At 40.7% G+C, this 20,307-nt stretch overlaps 2 protein-coding genes across 10 annotated transcripts; both read right to left on the reverse strand.

The window, feature by feature from the left end:
* Window positions 1-1,633: 1,633 nt before the first annotated feature.
* Window positions 1,634-9,069, reverse strand: LOC4327409 (coatomer subunit delta-3-like). 2 transcript variants are annotated; one of them, NM_001409089.1, is made up of 12 exons: window positions 8,990-9,069; window positions 7,748-7,807; window positions 7,528-7,567; window positions 6,960-7,183; window positions 6,384-6,626; window positions 6,018-6,159; window positions 4,940-5,253; window positions 4,242-4,428; window positions 4,018-4,171; window positions 3,109-3,171; window positions 2,913-3,009; window positions 1,634-1,977 (listed from the first exon to the last, which is right to left on the reverse strand). In NM_001409089.1, the coding sequence occupies exons 2-12, from the start codon at window positions 7,748-7,750 to the stop codon at window positions 1,888-1,890; spliced, it is 1,557 nt and encodes a 518-aa protein (NP_001396018.1). In that variant the 5' UTR covers window positions 7,751-7,807; window positions 8,990-9,069; the 3' UTR covers window positions 1,634-1,887. The 2 variants fall into 2 exon arrangements, with proteins under 2 accessions (NP_001396018.1, XP_015650902.1); XM_015795416.3 differs by having other exon boundaries at window positions 8,726-9,069.
* Window positions 9,070-10,706: 1,637 nt separating this feature from the next.
* On the reverse strand, window positions 10,707-14,960 carry LOC4327410 (protein IQ-DOMAIN 1). 8 transcript variants are annotated; one of them, NM_001409087.1, is made up of 7 exons: window positions 14,563-14,634; window positions 14,352-14,482; window positions 13,499-13,613; window positions 13,016-13,405; window positions 12,294-12,515; window positions 11,894-12,013; window positions 10,707-11,750 (listed from the first exon to the last, which is right to left on the reverse strand). In NM_001409087.1, exons 3-7 carry the CDS (start codon window positions 13,574-13,576, stop codon window positions 11,058-11,060), a joined length of 1,503 nt encoding a protein of 500 aa, NP_001396016.1. In that variant the 5' UTR covers window positions 13,577-13,613; window positions 14,352-14,482; window positions 14,563-14,634; the 3' UTR covers window positions 10,707-11,057. The 8 variants fall into 8 exon arrangements, with proteins under 8 accessions (NP_001396016.1, XP_066163083.1, XP_066163087.1 ...); XM_066306986.1 differs by having other exon boundaries at window positions 10,728-11,750; window positions 14,384-14,473; window positions 14,563-14,960; XM_066306990.1 differs by having other exon boundaries at window positions 10,728-11,750; window positions 14,352-14,473; window positions 14,563-14,960.
* Window positions 14,961-20,307: the final 5,347 nt, after the last annotated feature.

Here is a 20,307-nt window from a genome sequence, read left to right on the forward strand (position 1 = left end):
TCATTTAAAACACATGACGAGATAAATTAAGTAACATGCCTATAAAGGAGTAGAGTGGTGGCGGTTGATACGAGATATAAAAATTGCTAATAAAACACCAAATAGAATCCTAATAACGACTAAAAGGAGTGACGTCAGGCAGGCCGTGAAGCAAATGAGTAAGGCGGTTGTCGGGACTTCTAGAAAGTAAAAAAAACAAACCCCATATTCAATTTTTAAAATCTCAATGACAATAAAAAGGAGAAGCAGCGGGCGAGGTGTATAAGAGTATAATTGCAGAGCCGCCGACGGTTGACGGGACTTCTAGAAAATAAAAAATGAATTTCAACGATAGTTATGTTCGATTTTTAGAATCACAATGACAATAAAGAGTTAGCGGCGGACGGGCTGTAGAGGGGCATAGTGGCATCGTTTGATGGGACTTCTAAAAATTATAAAAAATAAAACTACAAGTCCATTTTTTTAAGGTTTGGAACTTCTAAAAAGTAAAAAAAAAACAATGATAATCATGTTCGATTTTAAAAATCTCAATGACAATAAAGAAGGGAGGCAGCGGGCGAGCCGTAGAGGAGTATAATGGCAAAGCCGCTGATGGTTTGGTGGGACTTCTAGAAAATAAAAAATGAACCCAAACGATAATTGTGTTCGATTTTTAAAATTTCAATGACAACAAAGAGAAGAGACAGTGGACGGGCCGTAGAGGAGTATAATGGCAACGTTTGACGGGACATCTAGAAATTATTAAAAGAAACCCAACGTGATAATAAACTCTAAAAACTACAAAATCCAATTTTTAAAGGTTCCAAAAAAATGAATAGAAATTGTGGTAGATCAAGCAAGCAAATAAAGAAGGAGATGACATAAGGGGTAGTAACTGGTGTGACTTTTAAAAACTACGTAATTAGAAACACGAGAATGATAAGGTTTGGTCTTTCAAAGTCTTAGGACAATGAGATAGCTAAATAGCTATTTAATAAATTTTAAGTAAAATCATACTAAAAAAATATATGATTTTGTTTGGGTGCTAGACGCGCAATTGCGCGGGCCACCCAGCTTGTTCTACTAATATTTGGCTTTATATTGGTATTAAACCAAACATAGAGTAGCTAACTTTGTCCTACCAAAAAAATTGGTAGCGCCAAAATTTACCTAGATTATAGGCCCTGGATGCACATCTCTTCACGCCTCGCTCGTCGTTCGTATTCCGCTTCGTTCTTCCTCTTGGGAATAGCCGAACATACAGGCAAGTCATATTAGCATTGGCAAAAGTTTACAAAAGTGCAACTTAGACACAAACAGCACGCATGGCAGCCCGTTTGCCACGATAATGATTTCATGCATGCCACATGCATTGCCTGCCTGCGCCTACGTCCAGATCTTACAAATTCTGGACAGGGAGAAATTTGGGTGGTAGTGAGTGTTCCAGAAACTGTAGTCGTTAGCACCAAAACAACGGTAAAGATCCAGAACCAAGAATAATGAAGGCAAGCCAATCCTACTTTTTCTCAAAACCAGATAAATCCGTTTCCCTCCAGCAAATGGAGGCAACTGAAAAGAGGTCAAAACAGGCGGTTGCCCCTGGTTAAGTCCGTCTCCATTACGAGAAGACACAACAACAGCAAACGGCAAAGGATAGGATGAACTCTTCGTATTTTTATATTCCATTCTTAAAAAACAATTCTGTAACACTCCAGTAAAAAGCATAACTTTGGGGTAACATTTTACAGTGTAAAGGAAAAACAGCATGCATTACGTATACCACATATTTATCCACGTCGGGACAACTCACTGAGCAAGCTATCTAAGCTTGGCAGAAAATCAGAAGCTCCTATGTACTGCAAATGTGCGCAATTACTTGACTGGAACAAACTAACTTTAATTTGCGCGTCAAACCACTTGGTAGTTATAAGTAACCAATCGATTCCTCTGAGAAAACTTTGGTGGGCTACCTTCCCTCAGCGGACGGATGGCGGTCACCTGAAACAAGAATTTGCAACGCAAGAACATAAATTCAACTAGAAAAACACCAAATATAGAAAGTTGGACTGACTAAGCCAAAGAGGAACGGCATGCTATGTTCCTGACTGTTTTCTCCGGGCTAACAGTGTCATAATGCAATCAGTTCAAAAAAACATTCGAAAGCCCATAAATAAATTTCAGCATTAGAACTGCTATAAATTTTCAATGATTATTCTATAGGGAAAAAAACTGCTAATTTTTCAGGATTAGAACTGCTGTTCCTTAAAAGTCAGTTTTAGAATAACATTCTACTATAGAATGGTGGAGAACTGGAGATATCCAGAGTTAGATATCGCTGAACTTTTGTATCTTTAAATGCATGTATACCATTTTCCTAAAAAACCAGGAAAGGACACCCCCACTACTTGGTGTAAAATGCTAAGTGGGTGGCCATGCAACCTTCCCAGAGCAAATTAGGCGTCAAGTGGCTAAAAGACTTGATGCATGGAAAGGAGTTTAATCTACAGACCATGGGTCGAGATTCTCAGATCTGATCGCACAAGGGGTAGTGTTCTAAAGAAAGTTGGATGAGGTTGGGAAGGTCAAACAACAAACATACAAAGTTTTCAGCAGAAAGTTCATTGACTAAGAATCATTATTAATTCAAAACAGAATACACACAACCATCACCATGAAAGATGCCATGAAAGCTTCATGAACAATGGTAGCTGTAAAGTCAACTAATTTCAACTCAGCGAAAGGCTAGTAAAAATGATGTGATACAGCAAAATGCCCATGAAAAATTCAATCCTCCAAGATATTTTGAAGTGCCTGATTGTGTCAAATTGCTCTGTATGCATGTAAGTATGGTCCGCTCAATAATCAGGCAACTATGGTAAAGAAGGAAAATCAGAAAGTATGCATGTATGACACAGTGGGATATAATAACCAACCTTCAAATCACTAAATGTATTTGATGCAGAAAACCCAACAGATATCGGGAAGAATGTTGATGGATCAGCTGCAGGGACAGTGAACTCCAAAGAACCACTTCAAATGAAAAAATAAAGTTAGCATGGACACCGTGGAGGGAAAACTGTGCGATACTAGAAAAGAGGATAATGTTGAGAAAACATATACTTCTTGTACCTGCGGTTTGATTGATCAACAAGAATAATGGACCACTCCAACACTGAATTTCTTGAGTCATACCTGGATGTAAAGACAAGAAATGAATAAATGAATGAAAGTAATGAAGCTATGCAGCTAAAGATCAGCTTGGCAGGTGATCAGAAGAAACTTCCATAAAAAAATCATTTTCAAACAAAAACATGAGCCACATCACAAATTATTCTAAAGCTCTAATTATACTATAATGCAATGTATAACACGAGAAAGCAAAGCCAGGCTAGATATTTATTTGCATTTACTATTTGTTAACATAAACACCAAGACTTTTGTCAACGTGCAGTTAATGTCCAATACTCCAAATAGTTCTTTGGCAGCAAAAAGTATTTGTTAACGAGCTCCACCTTTCACTAGTAACCTAAACTTTAAATGCTCAATGAAAACTTTTGCACGATCTTTTCTTTCCATTTAGGTGCAATGTTAAACTTCAAAATTAACAGTTAATAGCATTAGAGCAGTCCCAACCCATAGTGTCCATAAACAGTGTCTATGATGTCATATCAATAAGACATCACAATAGAAACTACACTCCACAACCCATGATTTCTTAAAGTGGGCCATTAATAAATGTATCATCTCTCTTCTCTACCAATCATATTTATTCTTCATCTATTATGAAAACACTATTCTGTCCCAATGCAAAACTTGATAGTGTCTAGTGCATAGGTTCTCATGTTGAAGCTGTGTCTTGCATGAGACCTAGTTTCTTCCTCTCTTTACTCTCTCTTAATTAATATAGTGCCACATAAGCTAAAAGTCCTATATGGCAATGTAGTTAATGCCATAGACACCATCCTAGGTGGAGGGTTGGGACTGCCCTTATGCATGGTACCAGACAATTAAGACAAGACATGGGCCAAGAAACATTACCTCCATTCTCCGTCTATCTGCCTAACACCTGGAGCCTCCCTAAGTGCGGGGAGAGGGATAGAGATGACAACATTGTGCAAATCAAACATCTCTGAAGCTTCATATTCAATGTTCACATAGGTTTCATTTCCGGACACCGAAGGCCAACAGTTCACTGCAATTGGCAAAACCAGGTTATACATGTGCAACTTAGCAAACAACTTTAAGCAAACAGTTCTTTTTACCTGCCAATGGAAGAGATGACTCATTCAACTCCTGGATTCTCCATTTCACCAACGGTGTTTCATTTTGACCACTGGGGAAAGGCCTGTTTGGATCTTTTGCCCCCACAATTTGTTGACTGTTGAATAACTCTTTGTTGATATTGGGGTGTGTCTTGAAGTTAAGGCCAGGTACATCTTGGTTCTCAATCTGTCGAGCACACCAAATATTTGAAGATTTAGTAACTCCTGATTAAAACTAAATTTAGATAATACCATTAGTCAAAAGAGTTTTGCAGGTAAGTGATTCAGGTAAATATTAACTTGCCGATGTCAGGAAATCCCTGAGTTCTATAGCAACTTGTATAATCTAATTAGGAACAAACAAGAATTTAACAATTAATTTGTGATGAATGCAATTGTTCAGACCAAAAGAGCTTGGTTCTCAAAGGTCTGATTTATGGAAAGCGGTGCAGAACAACAATTCTCAAAGAAGCTTGGTTCTCATGGCCTACGAATTATCTGAAGATATTCAAAACAGTAGTAATTTCAACAAATATTCAGAAATGGGGTTTGAGTTGTATAAAGCTGTGCAATTAGTTAATAGATGCAAGCAGAAGCTTCATGCAAATTCTCATTAAAAACAAACTAATAGATTGTGTTGATTCCAAACAAGGGCATAATCAGACTAAAAGATCCAGACACCATATATAGAAAATAACCTGTAACTGAATAAAACCATCAGTGTCATTCAGAATTTGGAGAGCCAGGGTTCCTTGAATATCAAAATTGCTAACTCCCCCATCCCTTTTAACAGTGACATTGAGCTTCTCTTCAATTGTCACTGTGATAGGATCGCTTGGTGGGATATATGATGACCTTGATTGAGTTGCACTTGGTTGAGTGTCCTCCAAAATGACTTCTCCTTCAGCTTTCAAAGACTCAAGGAACTGGTTTGTCTTCTGTGCTTTGCTTAATTTCATACCACCAGGAACTTTAGTAGAAGCAGATGCAGGAGCAGGAGCAGATGGGCGGCCTGTACATATGCCAGCCGTCAAGATAAAACAGCATCTAGATAGTCATAACACCACCAACCAAAATTAACCATCCTATATCCACTAGCCACACCATTACCCTAGAGAATCGACTTTACTCAAGTCAAAAGAGGTCTCAATAAATTGAGTTAAAATACATGTGGAATTGTGGATGCAGGTATTTCTTTCTTGAACCACTAGCCATTTCGTTGGTACTTTTGTTGTGGCAGAACCCATCACTACTTTCGAACAAATCAACAAACTATTGCACAATTAAGTGATTTTATTTATGAGCTACGGTGTTAGATGAACAATGTGTAAGATGCACATTTGCCCTGCAATTTGGCAAATAGTTATGTGTATTACTTTCTGGCATGTCACAACTGACAAACTTAAAAAGCACATTAGTACAAGTACAATATTGTTTGTCTCACATAAGAAAGAAAGGTTGTCTAACTCAGTATCAAGATCCTGGGTAGAACCTAATCCAAATCATAGGAGCACGGAAATATAATTTAAAATAACTGGTTGAAATCCTATCTTATGCTGCATGGATGATTCTCTCCCTAAATCATTAGGTGTATGTATGAACAGGCTAAAAGAACTGCCATAAAATATTTACTACTAGTTTTGGTTACCAATGCTCAGGAAAATTTATTGTTACAGGAATATTACAAGTCTAGTCAGCTTCCTTGATAGGACTCCAAAAGGAAATGCTAAATAATATTTCCATTTCCACATGTAAGGCATTTGTTTGAGTACAAACCTTTGGCCTTGTGGGTGAACGAGTCCATATCACCAAATATAGGATCGCCCCCTGGACCACCACCTCTAATGCCCATGTCACTGAAGCTGTTTGGAGTTCTCAAGGATCCAAATCCTCCCTTGTCAGGCTTCCCTCTATCAGTCTGCATATTTCAACAGATTTTACCAACTTATATAAAGATGAAAAATAAAGCTATGCAGTTACTGGTTCACTACGCCTTCAACATTAATTTTTAGCATATATTTCCTATGTGTTCGTAGATACAGTTTGCAACATTTAAGATCTAAGGTTCCATGTGATACTGAGATGTAACTACACTGAACCAGATAACTACATGCTCTATATTTGAGTATAGGTAGCACAAACCTTGCTTTTCTCAATCTCAGTGACTTTCCTCCTCATGACATCCTTAGTTTCATTTATTTTGCTTTGCATAACCAGCTTGTGCAGCTTTTCTTCATGGCTCTCCATTTCACAGTATTGTTTAACTTGTGCAACAGTTACGTTCTCTTTGTTTCCAAGAGAAATGGCTTCAATAAAGGCAAACAGAAGCTCGAATGCTGCCTTACAGACACCCTCTTCATCCAAAGAGGGAGCATATTCAGGTATCTTTGTAGACGTTCAAGGAAATCACTGCATTGAATTGGTATGCACAAAAGGCAAATACTAACTATGTCGTCAGCAACAAGAAATAGGGTTTATCAGGTTAGTGGTGACTACTCTGTTGATCTTTGTTCCAAAGTGAAGTTGTTCTGCAGTTACACTTAATACTGCCCTTTTCTCCTTGCCAAAAAGAATATAAGTTCGAATTTTTCATTGTGATAAAACTATTGAATGCGGAGCTACAGCCTTTTTTTTAATCTTTCTGAAATAGCTACATTTTTTTAAAGAAATAATTTAGCGTTTGAGAATAGAAATATAGCACAACTGATGGTAGGATACAAGCTTGGAGAGTAGCCTTAAAGTATCCAGATCTTCAAGAATGTTACTTTGCTTATTTGTGATGAGAAGCAAATACAGTGCTTCAATTGGTTGATAGACATAACGAACATTTTCAGTCTCAACATAAGTATGTTGCTTTCCACTTCCGACCAGCTTCGGAAATGCTGCAAGCAGCCCATCGATCCTTATCCGGGACATGTCAACAAATTGTCTCGAAACAAGAGCTGAAATCAAAAAATGACAAATTTCTTGTTCATAACATTATAAGTGTAGACATAAACAGACTACAAAATGCAAAAATTCTAAAGACCAAAACTTGTGCATATAAAAGCCATTTTAGTGTTGTTACTTGGATAGAATTGGTGTACTTGCGTATAAGAAAAGGATGTTAATTGCTATTGTTAGCAAAATTGTATTGCCCCTTTTTTGGGCTGCAAGAGCTAATATAAGAGGACATCCCATTAGAGAATTGTGAATCCAACAAGTCAATTGTTCGAGAAAGTTGTGAATCCAATAAATAAATCAATAACAAAAGATACTGTGAATTGGAAATTTTCAACAAACTCACCTTTTCCAGACTTCGATATAATAGAAGCTGCAAGAACCACCTGTATGTGTATAAAAGAAACAATCACTCTTCTTAATAGAGCAAAAAAATGCAACAGTTTAAAATGAAACAAGGATAATGCTCATTCCTTTGCTGTGATGCCCTTACTAAATGTCCTTTCCTGAATCAATTTACAACACAGTAACATTGCAAATGAGCAATTCGAATAAACCAGCCATACCATTTTGAATGGCCTTTTTAGTTCCAGGGATTACCAAATCCAAGTTGACAAGATATAGAACTGCAAGACGGAAAGTAATGAGTTCCAAAGCAATCGATCCATGCGAGACAACTGAACAAAATAAATTTGTCAACACTGCAGATGCATAACCACAGAAAACATAAATAATGAGTTTGTCAATAAGTACAATGTTTCTTATGCTTTTGCGTCACATGTCCAACAGGATTTAACAAACTTTATTAATGACCAGAGAATACTGCCGCTGTTGTGATGCATAAACTAAATAAAAACCAGCACACTTGAATTGCATCAAAAGTTCAAGATCCAATTGAGGCCAATCAAAGTTACTAAAACACAATAACAAGGAAAAACTGCATGAAGTTAGTGACCATCGTGAACACAGATGAAATCAGACATATTTGGGAATACTGGTTATTAGGAATTTATATAGCATAAATTGCTGATGATGGATAGGCATCAATCAGCATACCACTAGACGTTACTACATCCGATGTGATGAAAAAAATACAAACTTTCATAGATTTATAACAACCATGTTAAAAAAAATCACATAATACAAACCCACGTAACAGAAAAAATATGATATCAATGCCTAATTGAAACAACGTAAGGCTCAAGCTAGTTTTCCTAATTAAGCAACGTCCAACTAGTGCAGAAATTCTAAGCATAACGTGCGTATATCCAGAGATCCAGACTCACAAAGTACTGAATCACAGGAAGAAAATCTCACAACCAAACTGCTTGGCATGCAACACTCCTCGCAAAAACGCACACTATCGGACGATCCTCATACTGCACACGTAAACCGACCATCCAGACAAACGGAACGCCCCGGTGGCGCACAAACTAAATTTTCTAAGCAATTAAGAGACGCTACGAAGAACTCGTGCAAACCCCACCGGCACTCCCAACACGAGCCTGGACTCCAACCCGAGAGATTCCGACAGGCAAACGCACCCAGCGAAATGAATCAACAAGGCCAGCGCCCTGCGGATCCGGCCTCCGGGTGGCGCGACCGACCAGGCGGCTCCGTCACTGCGGCGCGTCGATGGCGGAAGGCACGAGTCCCGATCAGATCCTCGCGCCCCGCACCGCAGGCAGCACCCGCGCGCGGGCGGAGAAAACCAACCCGAATCAAACCCTAGGGCTCCCAGGGAGAATCCGGAATGGAGAGAAGGCGAACGCGACGGGGAGAAGGGAGGAGGTCGGGTGCGCGCGTACCTCAGATCCGCGAGGGAAGGGAGGAGCCGAGCCGAGGACGACGACGCAGGCAACAGTGAGCTCGCTCGCTCGCCTCGCTCGCTCGCGCGGTCGCGGGTCGGGCCATTTATCGGTGGGTGGTGAACTGGTTGGGCCGTACAAGCACGGGCTAATTGGGCCCAAAGGCCTAGCAAATAGGCTGATTGAGCCCAGGGCCTAGTTCTGTGGAAGTTAGGCCCAATATTGGGCATTGAGCTATATCTATGGGCAGAGTTTATGCTATGTTTTTGTTTTGTTAGAGAGCATCAGCATCCAATGCTCTTGCTAGTTATTTTGTGTCAAAAAGAAAAGTATCATTGGTTTATGCTGGTTTCAGAAGGGGAAGGGAATTCCAATCCTGCAACCAAAATGAAGAAAAACTGAGAGCAAGTACAATAGCAAGCTACAAGCTTGCTTACTTTTTTTTTTCTTCTCAAATATGGAGAAGAGAGACGAGAAAAAGAGAGAGCATGCTTTTATGCAAGAGTCAATCTTGCAGGCGATCCAAAAGAGGTGAATGAAATAGAGGAACTGAAGAAAGAGAGGGGAGGATAAAAATTGGAGACAGCTTTGTAGACAAACTATTGTACTCCTAGATGTTAGCTGCAGTATACTACGTGTAAGAGCTTATAGACAATAGTTAACTCTGCTATTAAACTTACTTGGAGAAGAATGGTGCTTTCAGCGAAGCAAAAGACTTTTCTTTCGACAAATGATTAGTAAGTGCCTTGTGCATGTTTCTAGTTTAAGTCGGCCACCGATACTACTACCAACCAAATAATCGGCGTACCTGAATACATTGATATGGGTATGGAGATGTTCAGGTACCAAAACCAGCAGAATCTACCAAGAACGATAGACAAGTACTAGTGTCCTATATAGGACAAGCATCTAGCTGAACTGTTACGACGTGTGTAAGCAATGCGTCTGTCGGCTGAGTTATTTGGAGTACTAGCCAAGCAAGCATGATTGCAAGAGCATGCGCATGCGGCGTGCTGATCGTTGGGAATACAGCATTCTGAAATCCTGATCGTTTGCCCTTGTCGTTTGTTAACAGTGTTACCAAAGCATTGTGCCTTTTGTCGTTTCACAGAGACAGCCAATACAGTAGATAAGATAACTGGCATTACTCTGCATTACCTGGATTTCTCTTCTTCTTTGAATGCAAGTTAGAAATACTGTCCTGTTCTTTCTTTTTCTGCACAATGAGTCCCTCTTAATTAATTTGCCTGCTGCAACTCACAGATTCCCAGTCCACCATGGAGTATAATCTTGTAATAATGCTAGGTACTAGTACATGTACAAACCCCAAACAAAATTGTCAGTTGGCGCAAACTCACAGTCCACAAGTACAGTGCAATTAAGATCTTATGTTCTCTGGATACAAATAAAAGGTGGTAGCAAGCATTCATCATCCATACGACATATATATTTGGCACTATCACATTCAGCAATCGCATTTTTGGTATATGAGTATGCATCAAGTGAAGATGTCAATGTTACATAATCTCGCTGCACTGCTAGCAGCACTATCACATTCAACAATCGCATTTTTGGTATATGGGCATGCATCAAGTGAAGATGTCAATGTTACATAATCTCGCTGCACTGCTAGCATGTAAACCTTTTTAGCATAAACTCTTAAGTCACTGAAAAAAGAACTGGAATCACAGTTCCATAGTTTCCATAGCCAACTGGGTCAGCACATCGGGCACACATATTTCATAACCAGAAAAACCCATGTCTTACAATTAATAGGTCAACCCATAGTTCATGGAGTATTGTACATTGGAAGAGAAGCACACACAATATTAGAACACACCACCATTTTTTTCCACCGCTTCATTTTCTTTTTCTTACTCTTCACACACAACAATCATCAGGAAAAAAACTGCCTGTAAACAGTTAGAATTGTCTCAAATCAACCCTGACAAATCATACATTTTCACGGAGGGTTCAACCTCGACTCTCGAGAATGCAATCTAAATTAGAAAATACACAAAGGAAGAAAAGCAACCTAACAATAATAAGCTCTGATAATATGACTGAATTATGAAACCGGAACATCCTTCAGTGAGGCAGGATCCACCTTAGGAGGGTCTGAATGACGCCTCCCTCTTTCCATCAGCTTATCTGCATGCTCACCATTTGGTTTGTCTGCGACTGGGAAGGATAAGCGCTTCTTTATTGAAGAATGGACCAGGGGTACTCTCTCAGGAACCTCAAACCTGTCAGTCAATAGACTGCGGTACCGAGACTTCGCCCTTGCAGACTCTGTGGACTGCATGTAGCTGGGGAGAGCTGGTGTGCTTGTTAGGCTCGCATCATCCCGAACAGAGGCACCACCTGTGCTCTGCCTCCTTGGGCGTTCAGAGCGTATGCTTGTGATGCTCCTCAAGTCATCCTCCTTATATAGCCAGCTATCCCGTGGACTTGCTGGTCTGATCTTTCCGGTAACTGAGGGGACCCTTGACGGGGGAGTTGATGGCGATTGCCGACTTGGTGGACGGCTTGACTTGTTTGGTGTTGCAGGTCTCTGGATTGAGATTGCGCGGGGTACATAAGTACGAGAAGCGCTAGTGCTGGGATTCTTTGTTGAATAATGGTCCTTAGGATCCTTATCTGATATCACTCGGCTCTCCCAAGGCCTTGATGTCATCCAGCGTTCCATCCAGCTCCATCCCCAGTTAGGATTCCCTTGATCCGTGAAGGTAGGTGTTATAGTTCGGCCAGAATTCTTCCACTGCAGGAGTCAAAACAGAGAAGGGGCTTTTTTTAGTAACGAGATATACAATTACATCTATCGAGATATCACTTAAAGCTACAATAGGTAAGAATAAGGAGGAAAATAACAAGAAAAGTGAGTAATTCAAAGAGGAAACTTGCCTGGTGAGAAAATGCATAGGCAAGAGCTCTTTCCCGCCTTAGCGCAGCTTCTTGTTTCATCATTAGGCTGGTCTCAACCTGCTCCTTGGACTGATGGCTATGATCCCAATCTTCATCAATCTGTCAATGAAATAAAATAGCATAGTATTGTTAGAAACCTGCTATATATCAGAATCAGCTCATTCTATTATAGCAGAACTTTTAAGGTTACATAAAACTCTACTATCATGCAACAGTAATTTTTGCTATGGTTTATGTTTCTTCTATTCCATAAATAAAAGTATAGAATATGGAATGGCTCAAGTAGGCTCCATAAGTGATTTATGCTTGTAGACTGTAAAGAAGAAAAAATACCGATAAAAGAATCTATAGGATCTTGGAAGGATTACGGAGTGCTTACCTTCATTTTCTCAAGTTCCCTCTGATGCTTTAATTGTAGCTGCCTTTGAAGAGCCTGTTTTTCCTCCTCCATCTTCACCCTTCTAGAGTATATTTGAGTTTGAACTCTGGTCATGGTTTGTGTGCAATGCAAGGTGTGCGCAGTTTGTCGTTTGACGGCGTTTCCATCAACCAGCGACTTCAATCTAACTAGCCCTCTAAGTGCTCGCAGCGCTCTTCTTGCCTGAAATAATATTAGTTCTGTAAAATAAGTAGCCACTTAATGTCACATAAATAAAACAGAACTTAACAAAGATTTAAAGCTCATCAAGTCCCAATGGAAGTATCTTGTCTTGCTTCACTTTGATTTTTATAGCTATTATATCAACACCAACATATTGTGATGTGTAACAACACTGGAGTCTGGAAACATCAAACGTCAGACTAATGTATGTTTCATTTTGACCAGCAGAACACAATATTGACGGTGTTACCAAAATGGACAAAGCAGAAAATGATGCATCTGACAGCAATTTTCTACCAACCAAATTAGATATCTTACAAACACTTAATATTAGCAGGCTGTTAGCTAAAGTGCATGCTCAGGAATGAAAAATAAATGCCCAAGACAGTGACCCGCACAAATAACAAGATATAATCATTTTTTGGGTGTATTCTTAGTGAAAAGACGTAAACATGGGTGACAAGGACGAACACAATTATACTACAAGTGCAGTTGGTTACCAGATAACCCCTGAAGGCAGTCTGAATCTTGATAGCGGCAAGCTCATCCTTTGAACTAACAGGCGATTTCGGCACAGCCGTGGTGGCTGTTGTGAGGCGGACCACCTCAGCAGCGGCCTGGGCAGCGACGGCAGCAGCTTCTGCAGCAACAGCAGAGGCAAGTGCAACAGAGTACGCATGCTTGTTCTGTTCACTGTCAGTTTCAACAGCCTTGACATCTTTGATCTCCTCAGGCTGTGGCTGGATAGGGTGTGTTGGCGGTGGCGGTGGCGGCTGTGGAGGCGGTGCTGTAGAGGTAGGCACTGCCACTGTTGAGGTCCAAGGATCAGACTTCTTAGACTTTCCAAATGGCCATTTCCTCCTGGATCTCGACTTGTCCGCCTTCTCGATCTTCATGGTAATCAAAAGATATATATTGAAGCAAGGAGAATTTTTATGACAAGTATAGCGATTTATTGAGGAAGCAGATAAGTTTTGGCATACCTTAGCTTCCCTCCCATCTGGATCGGATGAGCTGAAGACTTTCTTGACAGCACTGAACCAATTTCCTTTCTTACCCATTTTTTTGGTGTTCCTTTATTGTGTCTTCAGCTAAAGCCTGAAAGCATCAGAGCAGACACCAAAGGTTCAGGACACGAATGGCTGTAAAAGATCAGCTGAAATCATATAACCACCAGTAAAATCTATGGTTTTCTGCAGAATTAAAAAGTTCGACATGGTCGCGCACAGAAAAGAGGGTTTTTAGTAAGATGTGTTAAAGATCAGAAGTTCTGCCAGTATTATGATACTGCCTCAAACCCAACCGGTCAAGTATCCCCACTCGTAAAATCAAAGATTTAATTTTACCAGAAAATCAGCATGGCCACCAAAAATTGACAAAAAAGGAGCACGCAAAAGCCTTAAACCGATCAGAGTAAAAAAAGAAGCAAGGAACCGAACTCCATGGTTTGGAGCTAGACGATTAACGTCAGTCGCCAAACTCCACCACAACTTACTACCTTTCTCACAAAAAAGGGCAAAACTTTGACCACTAAATTATCCTAGTTCCGCGTGTTCTCCTTCCTCGCTCGATCAATCTGGCAGCGGCAAAACCTCTCAAACCAAAAGGATCAAACACCAACCCAGACTGACAAAATCCCCCACCCCCGAAACAAACCCTCGCCACCTGCGGCCAAATCCCATCACAAATGCGCAGCGAAATTAACCCTGGATTCACCTGGAGCGGAGCCACGGAAAGCGCGCAGCCAGGAAGAACGCCAAAACCGGGGGACGCAACGCAAAACCCCAAAAGAAAGATGCCGTTTTTTACAGTGAGAAAAGGCGAGAGAGCTTTCACCTCAAAGCAACCAACCACCGAAAGCCGCTCACCTTCCTCGCCCAACTGAAGCCGCCAAGAAACCTAACTCGAGCCGCCCCGCCCCTGCCTCCCTCCCAAGCCACCGCCCACCGTCCCTCCCCCTGCTTCTACTACGGGTCAGATCAAATCAACGACCCCAGCCATCTTAAGCGGAAGAGACGGAAAAGAAAAAAGAAATCTCAACACTCACAGAGGCGGAAATGGTGGATAACCCAACCTGTTTTTTTTTCTTCTCTCCTTTTTTTTTTTTTACTTTCCTCGCCCCGTCGAAAGGCGCCGCCGCTTTGGCTTTTATCGGCAGCACGCAGAATTGATTCGCTCTCGCGGTCGCGGCCACCACCACCCCGGACGACGACGACCCCGCCCTCCTCCTCCTCCTCCTCACCACCACCAGCCGTTACGTGGGCCCCCCCGCGCCCCCCTCTGACCGCGTGGGGACCACCGCGAGCAGCAGCAGCAGCAGCAGCACCGGGCCCCACGACGACGACGAGCCGTTCGTTCCCTCCTCTTCCTCTAGTACGATTCTACGAACTCCTCCTCTCTCTCTCTCTCTCCGTCGCCGCGGTCACCGGCTCACCGCACCGTGACAGCGGAGAGGCGTGTCGCTGTCGCCTCTTATGGAGGCGGAAGGCGAGCGAATCCCCCCAGCTGCTGCTGGTCCATGACAGGTGGGCCCCACCTCGCCGTGGGCGGGACGGGACGGGACGGCGCGGTGGTGGCCCACACGTCAGCGGCGGGTTTTTTTTTTCCGTTGCTTGTACGAGCCGGGACGGCGCCGTGCGGGCCGTGCATGCCTAACCGGTGGCAGGTACGAGTACGACTACACCGGCTCGTACACAAGCCGTGACACGACACCTGTAGACCTGACCTCCCCCAAGTATACGTGGTCCACATGTAAAATATAGATAGGAGTCTAGTCCTTTGGGTCTGTTACGTGGGGGGGCGGGGCTGGTAGTATACCCTACTTGCCGTTAATGCCGTGTTAAATGAGGCGTTTAAGCCTTTGATTAAGTGCGAGTGTACCCGTAGATGCAAAAACGTTTGTGGTCTTGCAGAGCTGGAAAAAAGGCGATGCTCGGCGGTTTTTACAGAGCAGGGACAAAGCTGATGAGCAACCGCAAACTGCTCTCGTCGTTTGTAGGAGTAACTTTTTGCAGGTTTTTGCCACCCATGTTCCGGTCGAAGGGGGAGCGGTATAAAACAAGCTGCAAATGGGTGGCGATGGCACATCAATATTCAATCATGCGATTAAAATAGCGTTGGTGTCAGTGACAGTGCAAAGCCGCCAACGAGATGAGATCCGTTACTTGGATCGAGTTCTTTCGGGGTTTTTTTTTTCTTTTTTACTCCTCTACTCCTACTATTCCTGTGTCTGTGTGCATGCCAGCCTTTGTGCGGTGTCTTGGATCTTGGGTGGGGAGCGGCCATGGCCTATTTGGCCTCGGTTCTTGGTGCCCTTGCACGTGCCGAGTGCCAGTTTGGGCAGCCGTCTCCGGCCGCCTTTTCACCCCGGCGCGCCGCTGCCTTTTCACCCGTACGCGAGCGAAAGGCTCTGCCTTTGCCTGCAACCTGCAGCTTTGTTGATTGCCACAGTGAGATTGAGGGCGCGATGGATTGATAGTGCCATCTGTAAACTCTCACCGCGCCGCCGCGGTGAAAGGTTCATGAGAACGTGCTGATCACCGAGCGCCGAGGCGAGAGCTTTTTCTGTCCAGTCAAATACCGTATGTTCAGCTGTGCTCACATGTCATCTTGAACACTGCTACTATTATGTTTTTGTGTTTGTGTAGTCACATGCACTAACCCAGGTGGCTAATCATTGGGGGTAGAATGGTAGATTATGGCCTCTCCGCGTAGAATCTTGGCCATACATACTTTCCACCTTGCACTTTGCAGCGGAGTGAGTAGTACATTAATCTGCTACTACTAGTTGTATATTTGTATGTATTCATTGATATATGTACAATGTACTTATCACGACACTGAGGTACTGCGTGGTGGTTTGATCCTTTCATTATTGTGAGACTACACATCTCTAATCACCAAGACACCAATGCTCTCATGATTGCTTGTTGATGCATGGTCAGTGACTTGGTACGGGTGCCGGGCGTCGCTTTTCCGATCAGAAATTATTGTACCGTGGTAAGACCTTTAGATGGGACTAAAACTTTTAACTCCCTATCACATCGGATGTTTGGATATAAATTATAAATATTAAACGTGGACTATTAATAAAACCCATCTATAATCTTGGACTAATTCGCGAGACGAATCTATTGAGTCTAATTAATCTATGATTAGCCTATGTGATGCTACAGTAAATATTCTCTAATTATGGATTAATTAGGCTTAAAAAATTTATCTCGCAAATTAGCTTTCATTTATATAATTAGTTTGGTAAATAGTATATATTTAATACTTTAAATTAGTGTCTAAATATAGAGACTAAAATTAAGTCATAACATCCAAACACCACCTAAGAATGAACTGCGCAGACTTGAAGTGGGTGAGCAACCGAACGTCGCACGATCGTAAGTGCAATCGATTTTGTAACAACAAAAGAATAAAAGAGATGGTAGTAGTAGTATTGATTATTGAAGAGACGAGGGTTGGTTGTCCATGACTCCACGGGCAAGGCCACAGGGATCCTCTGTACGATCAACTATACACAGAGAGCTACAGTGTTTGTGCCATAGAACTCTTTGGACCGTTGGATCAGACTTTGCATGATTGGGACTGGGTCTACTGGGAGCCTGGGATGCTACAGTATGCTTTATGCAGTAGCATGGCTGGAAAAATGTACTCTAGACTATACGGCTAGACACACAATGCCAAGAGACTTCTGAACAATAGTTTATACGCAAAGGCAACTCAATAGTATTAGGCCCCTTTAGGGCCCCTTTGATTTGTAGGAAAAATGTAGGAATTTTGGAGGATTTCAATCCTATGGAAAAAAAATCTTATGAAGGCCTTTGAGACAAAGGATTGAATCCTATCCAATCCTTTAAAATTCCTATGGAATGGGTAATCCTATGCACATTTTGGAGGAAAGTTAGCAAGAGGTCTAACCTCTTGGAACATTTCCTCTGAGTCTATCTCTCTCATCTGATTCCTGCGTTTTTCCTGTGGTCCAATCAAACGGCCATTCCTGTGTTTTTCCTGTGTTTTGCAATCCTCTGTTTTACAATTGTATTCCTGTCAGAATCCTGTGTTTTTCCTATTCCTCTGTTTTTTCATTCCTACGATTCAAAGGGGCCCTTAATATGTAGAAAAAGTATAAGAATTTTGGAGGATTTTAATCCTATAAAAACTTCTTGTGAAGACCTTTAAAACATTGGATTGAATCATATCATATCTTTTGAAATTTCTATAGAATGAATGATCCTATAGAAATTTTGGAGGAAAATTAGTAAGATATTCAACATCTTGAAAAATTTCCTTTAAATATATCTTTCTCATCTGATTTTGGTGTATTTCCTGCGGTCAACATTGTCATTCCTATGTTTTACAGTGTTTTGTATTTGCATTCCTGTTAAGGACCCCTTTAAAACGCATGATTGAGAAAACACAGGAATAGGAAAAACGTAGGAATATAATGTCATACTTATTGGATTCCTATGATACTTTGAAACACAGGAAAGTCACCAACCGTCGTTTTATTAGCACACAGAAAAAACACAGGAATTTTTAGACACACGAAGAAAAATAAACATGATGTGAGATCTCATGCTTATTTTCCTCCAAAATTACTCAAACAATGTCTATTCCATAGTAATTTCAAAAGAATTGGTAGGAAATAATCCTTTATTTCTAAGGACTCTGTAGAATTATTTTTCATAGAATAAAATCCTACGTTTTTTCTATTTTTTTTCATTCATGTGATTCAAATGGGTCCTAGCGTGCGATATTACACGCAAACTTTTTTTTAGAACTTACCACACACTAACGAAATAATGCCAGCTCTTTTCAGCACAGAAATATAGTTGATTAGTCAATGATCTTAAGGAAAAAGATGGGTTTTTATGGGTTTGATGTGCTTAACCGTTCACCTTTGCTTAGTAAGATATCAGCTTACTTAATTTTCCGATGTATTTTTTGTTATACAAATTTATGCTGGGATATCAGCTTACTTAATTTATGCTGGGATATACAAATTTGTTAACACAGAAAAAACGGATGAATTTAAGTAGACTAGAAAAAAGCAGTTAAAATGCACTATCATTTTAGTGTTTCGTGCATTACCATTTACCAGCATCCGATTATTTAGTAAAGGGAGATATATTTACTACTTCATGAAATACACTTTACTACGCTGGGATGAGAGTGAGACACTACCATCACCCTTAGCACTGATTATCAGTTTGGAGAAGTTCCCAGCTTCTCCCCGGAAAACGGAGGGATTAATTAATCATCACATGATTAAATGGTTATTAACTAAAATAGCTTAAAATGATTAATGTAATTTTTAAAGCAACTTTTATGTAGACTTTTTTTCAAAAAATACACCGTTTATCAGTTTGAAAAACCTGCGCGTAAAATACGAAAGATGAAGTTGGGAACTCACACCGAAATACATAATCTTAGGGTGTGTTCGGTAGTGGGTGATGGGGTGGTGGGTGTTGGGAACCCATCACCCACGCACGGAAAATGAAGTGTCCATTAGCGTGTGATTAATTAAGTATCAGCTAAATTTTTTTCAAAAATATATCAATATGATTTTTTTAAAAAAAGCAACTTTCATATATAAACGTTTTTTTAAAAAAAAACATACCGTTTAGTAATTTGAAAAGCGTGTGCGCGGAAAATGAGAGGAGGGAGTTGGGAACTCCTGGTATTGAAACACAGCCTTAGTGCTCTAAGGTTGTGTAATACTACATATGCTTAGAAATAAACTCTACTCCTTTTTTTCGCTTGACAACCATTATTGCTCGTTATGGATGCCTGAAAATCAAAGATGTTGCTTGTTGTCTCAGAACAAGGAAAGTGTTACTTATATGTTGCCATGAGAAAAGCACCATACATTTTCCCCACAATATAGTTGAACACACTTTAAAAAAATCTTCATTTTAAAGTTTCAAATCACTGCATTAAGAATACAACAAGACGTTAGAAGGATCAAGAGGATAGACATCTGCACCGGGGCAATTCCATTAGTTGCAAAACCGGAATATTTCTAATGGTCTTACATCAGCTCTCATTCTCTAATAGAAGGCTTTTATTGTCTTAGAAGATTCAGATAGGCTGATAGCTGGGCTATTAGGTATTGCATGATTGATATAACCCTGGCATTTATCATTAGGATGCGCAACGTACGTATCAGCTGAAATGCTCAAACGGCATACTTTTCGCTTGCTTCACCTAAAGAAAGTCAGAAAAAATCAGCTGTCCATTGCTCCATTTTGCTGAACATGGGTTCACGTCACAACGTGGCCGCGCTCGTTAATCAGAAACACCTTTCCTCCTACCAGGAATAATACAATAAAACAAGGTGCTGTCTATACAACTATTAAAAAAAATTCTCTCGTATATATAGTCTTCCCATCGCTCTGTATCAAAGATTCAATGGGCTATCCCCGCTAAAAAAAAAAGATTCAATGGGCTAAACTAACTCTTACACACACTTATTAGCCTTTTGTTTAGGTTTATGTTTTAAGTCGATTTTTTCTTATATGGTTTATAAGTCATTGGCTTTTAAACCTTAAATTTAATGGTGTAATCCTATCTCATCTTGCATTAGCCCAATAGGTTACTCTGACATAACTTTTTAACATAACGGTGTAATCGTGGTTTATGGTTTTAAAAGAGCCAAACAAAAAAACTTGCCTTGTTGCTTAGACTTAGATTTTTTTATAAATCGTCTAATAAGCCTAAATAAAGAGGACCTAAAGATATAAGCCTAATCTTCACCTGCGACTCGTTCTTACCAGTGAGGCAA

The sequence above is a fragment of the Oryza sativa genome, chromosome 1 (assembly GCF_034140825.1).
Source record: "Oryza sativa Japonica Group chromosome 1, ASM3414082v1".
NCBI classification, from domain to species: Eukaryota; Viridiplantae; Streptophyta; class Magnoliopsida; order Poales; family Poaceae; genus Oryza; species Oryza sativa.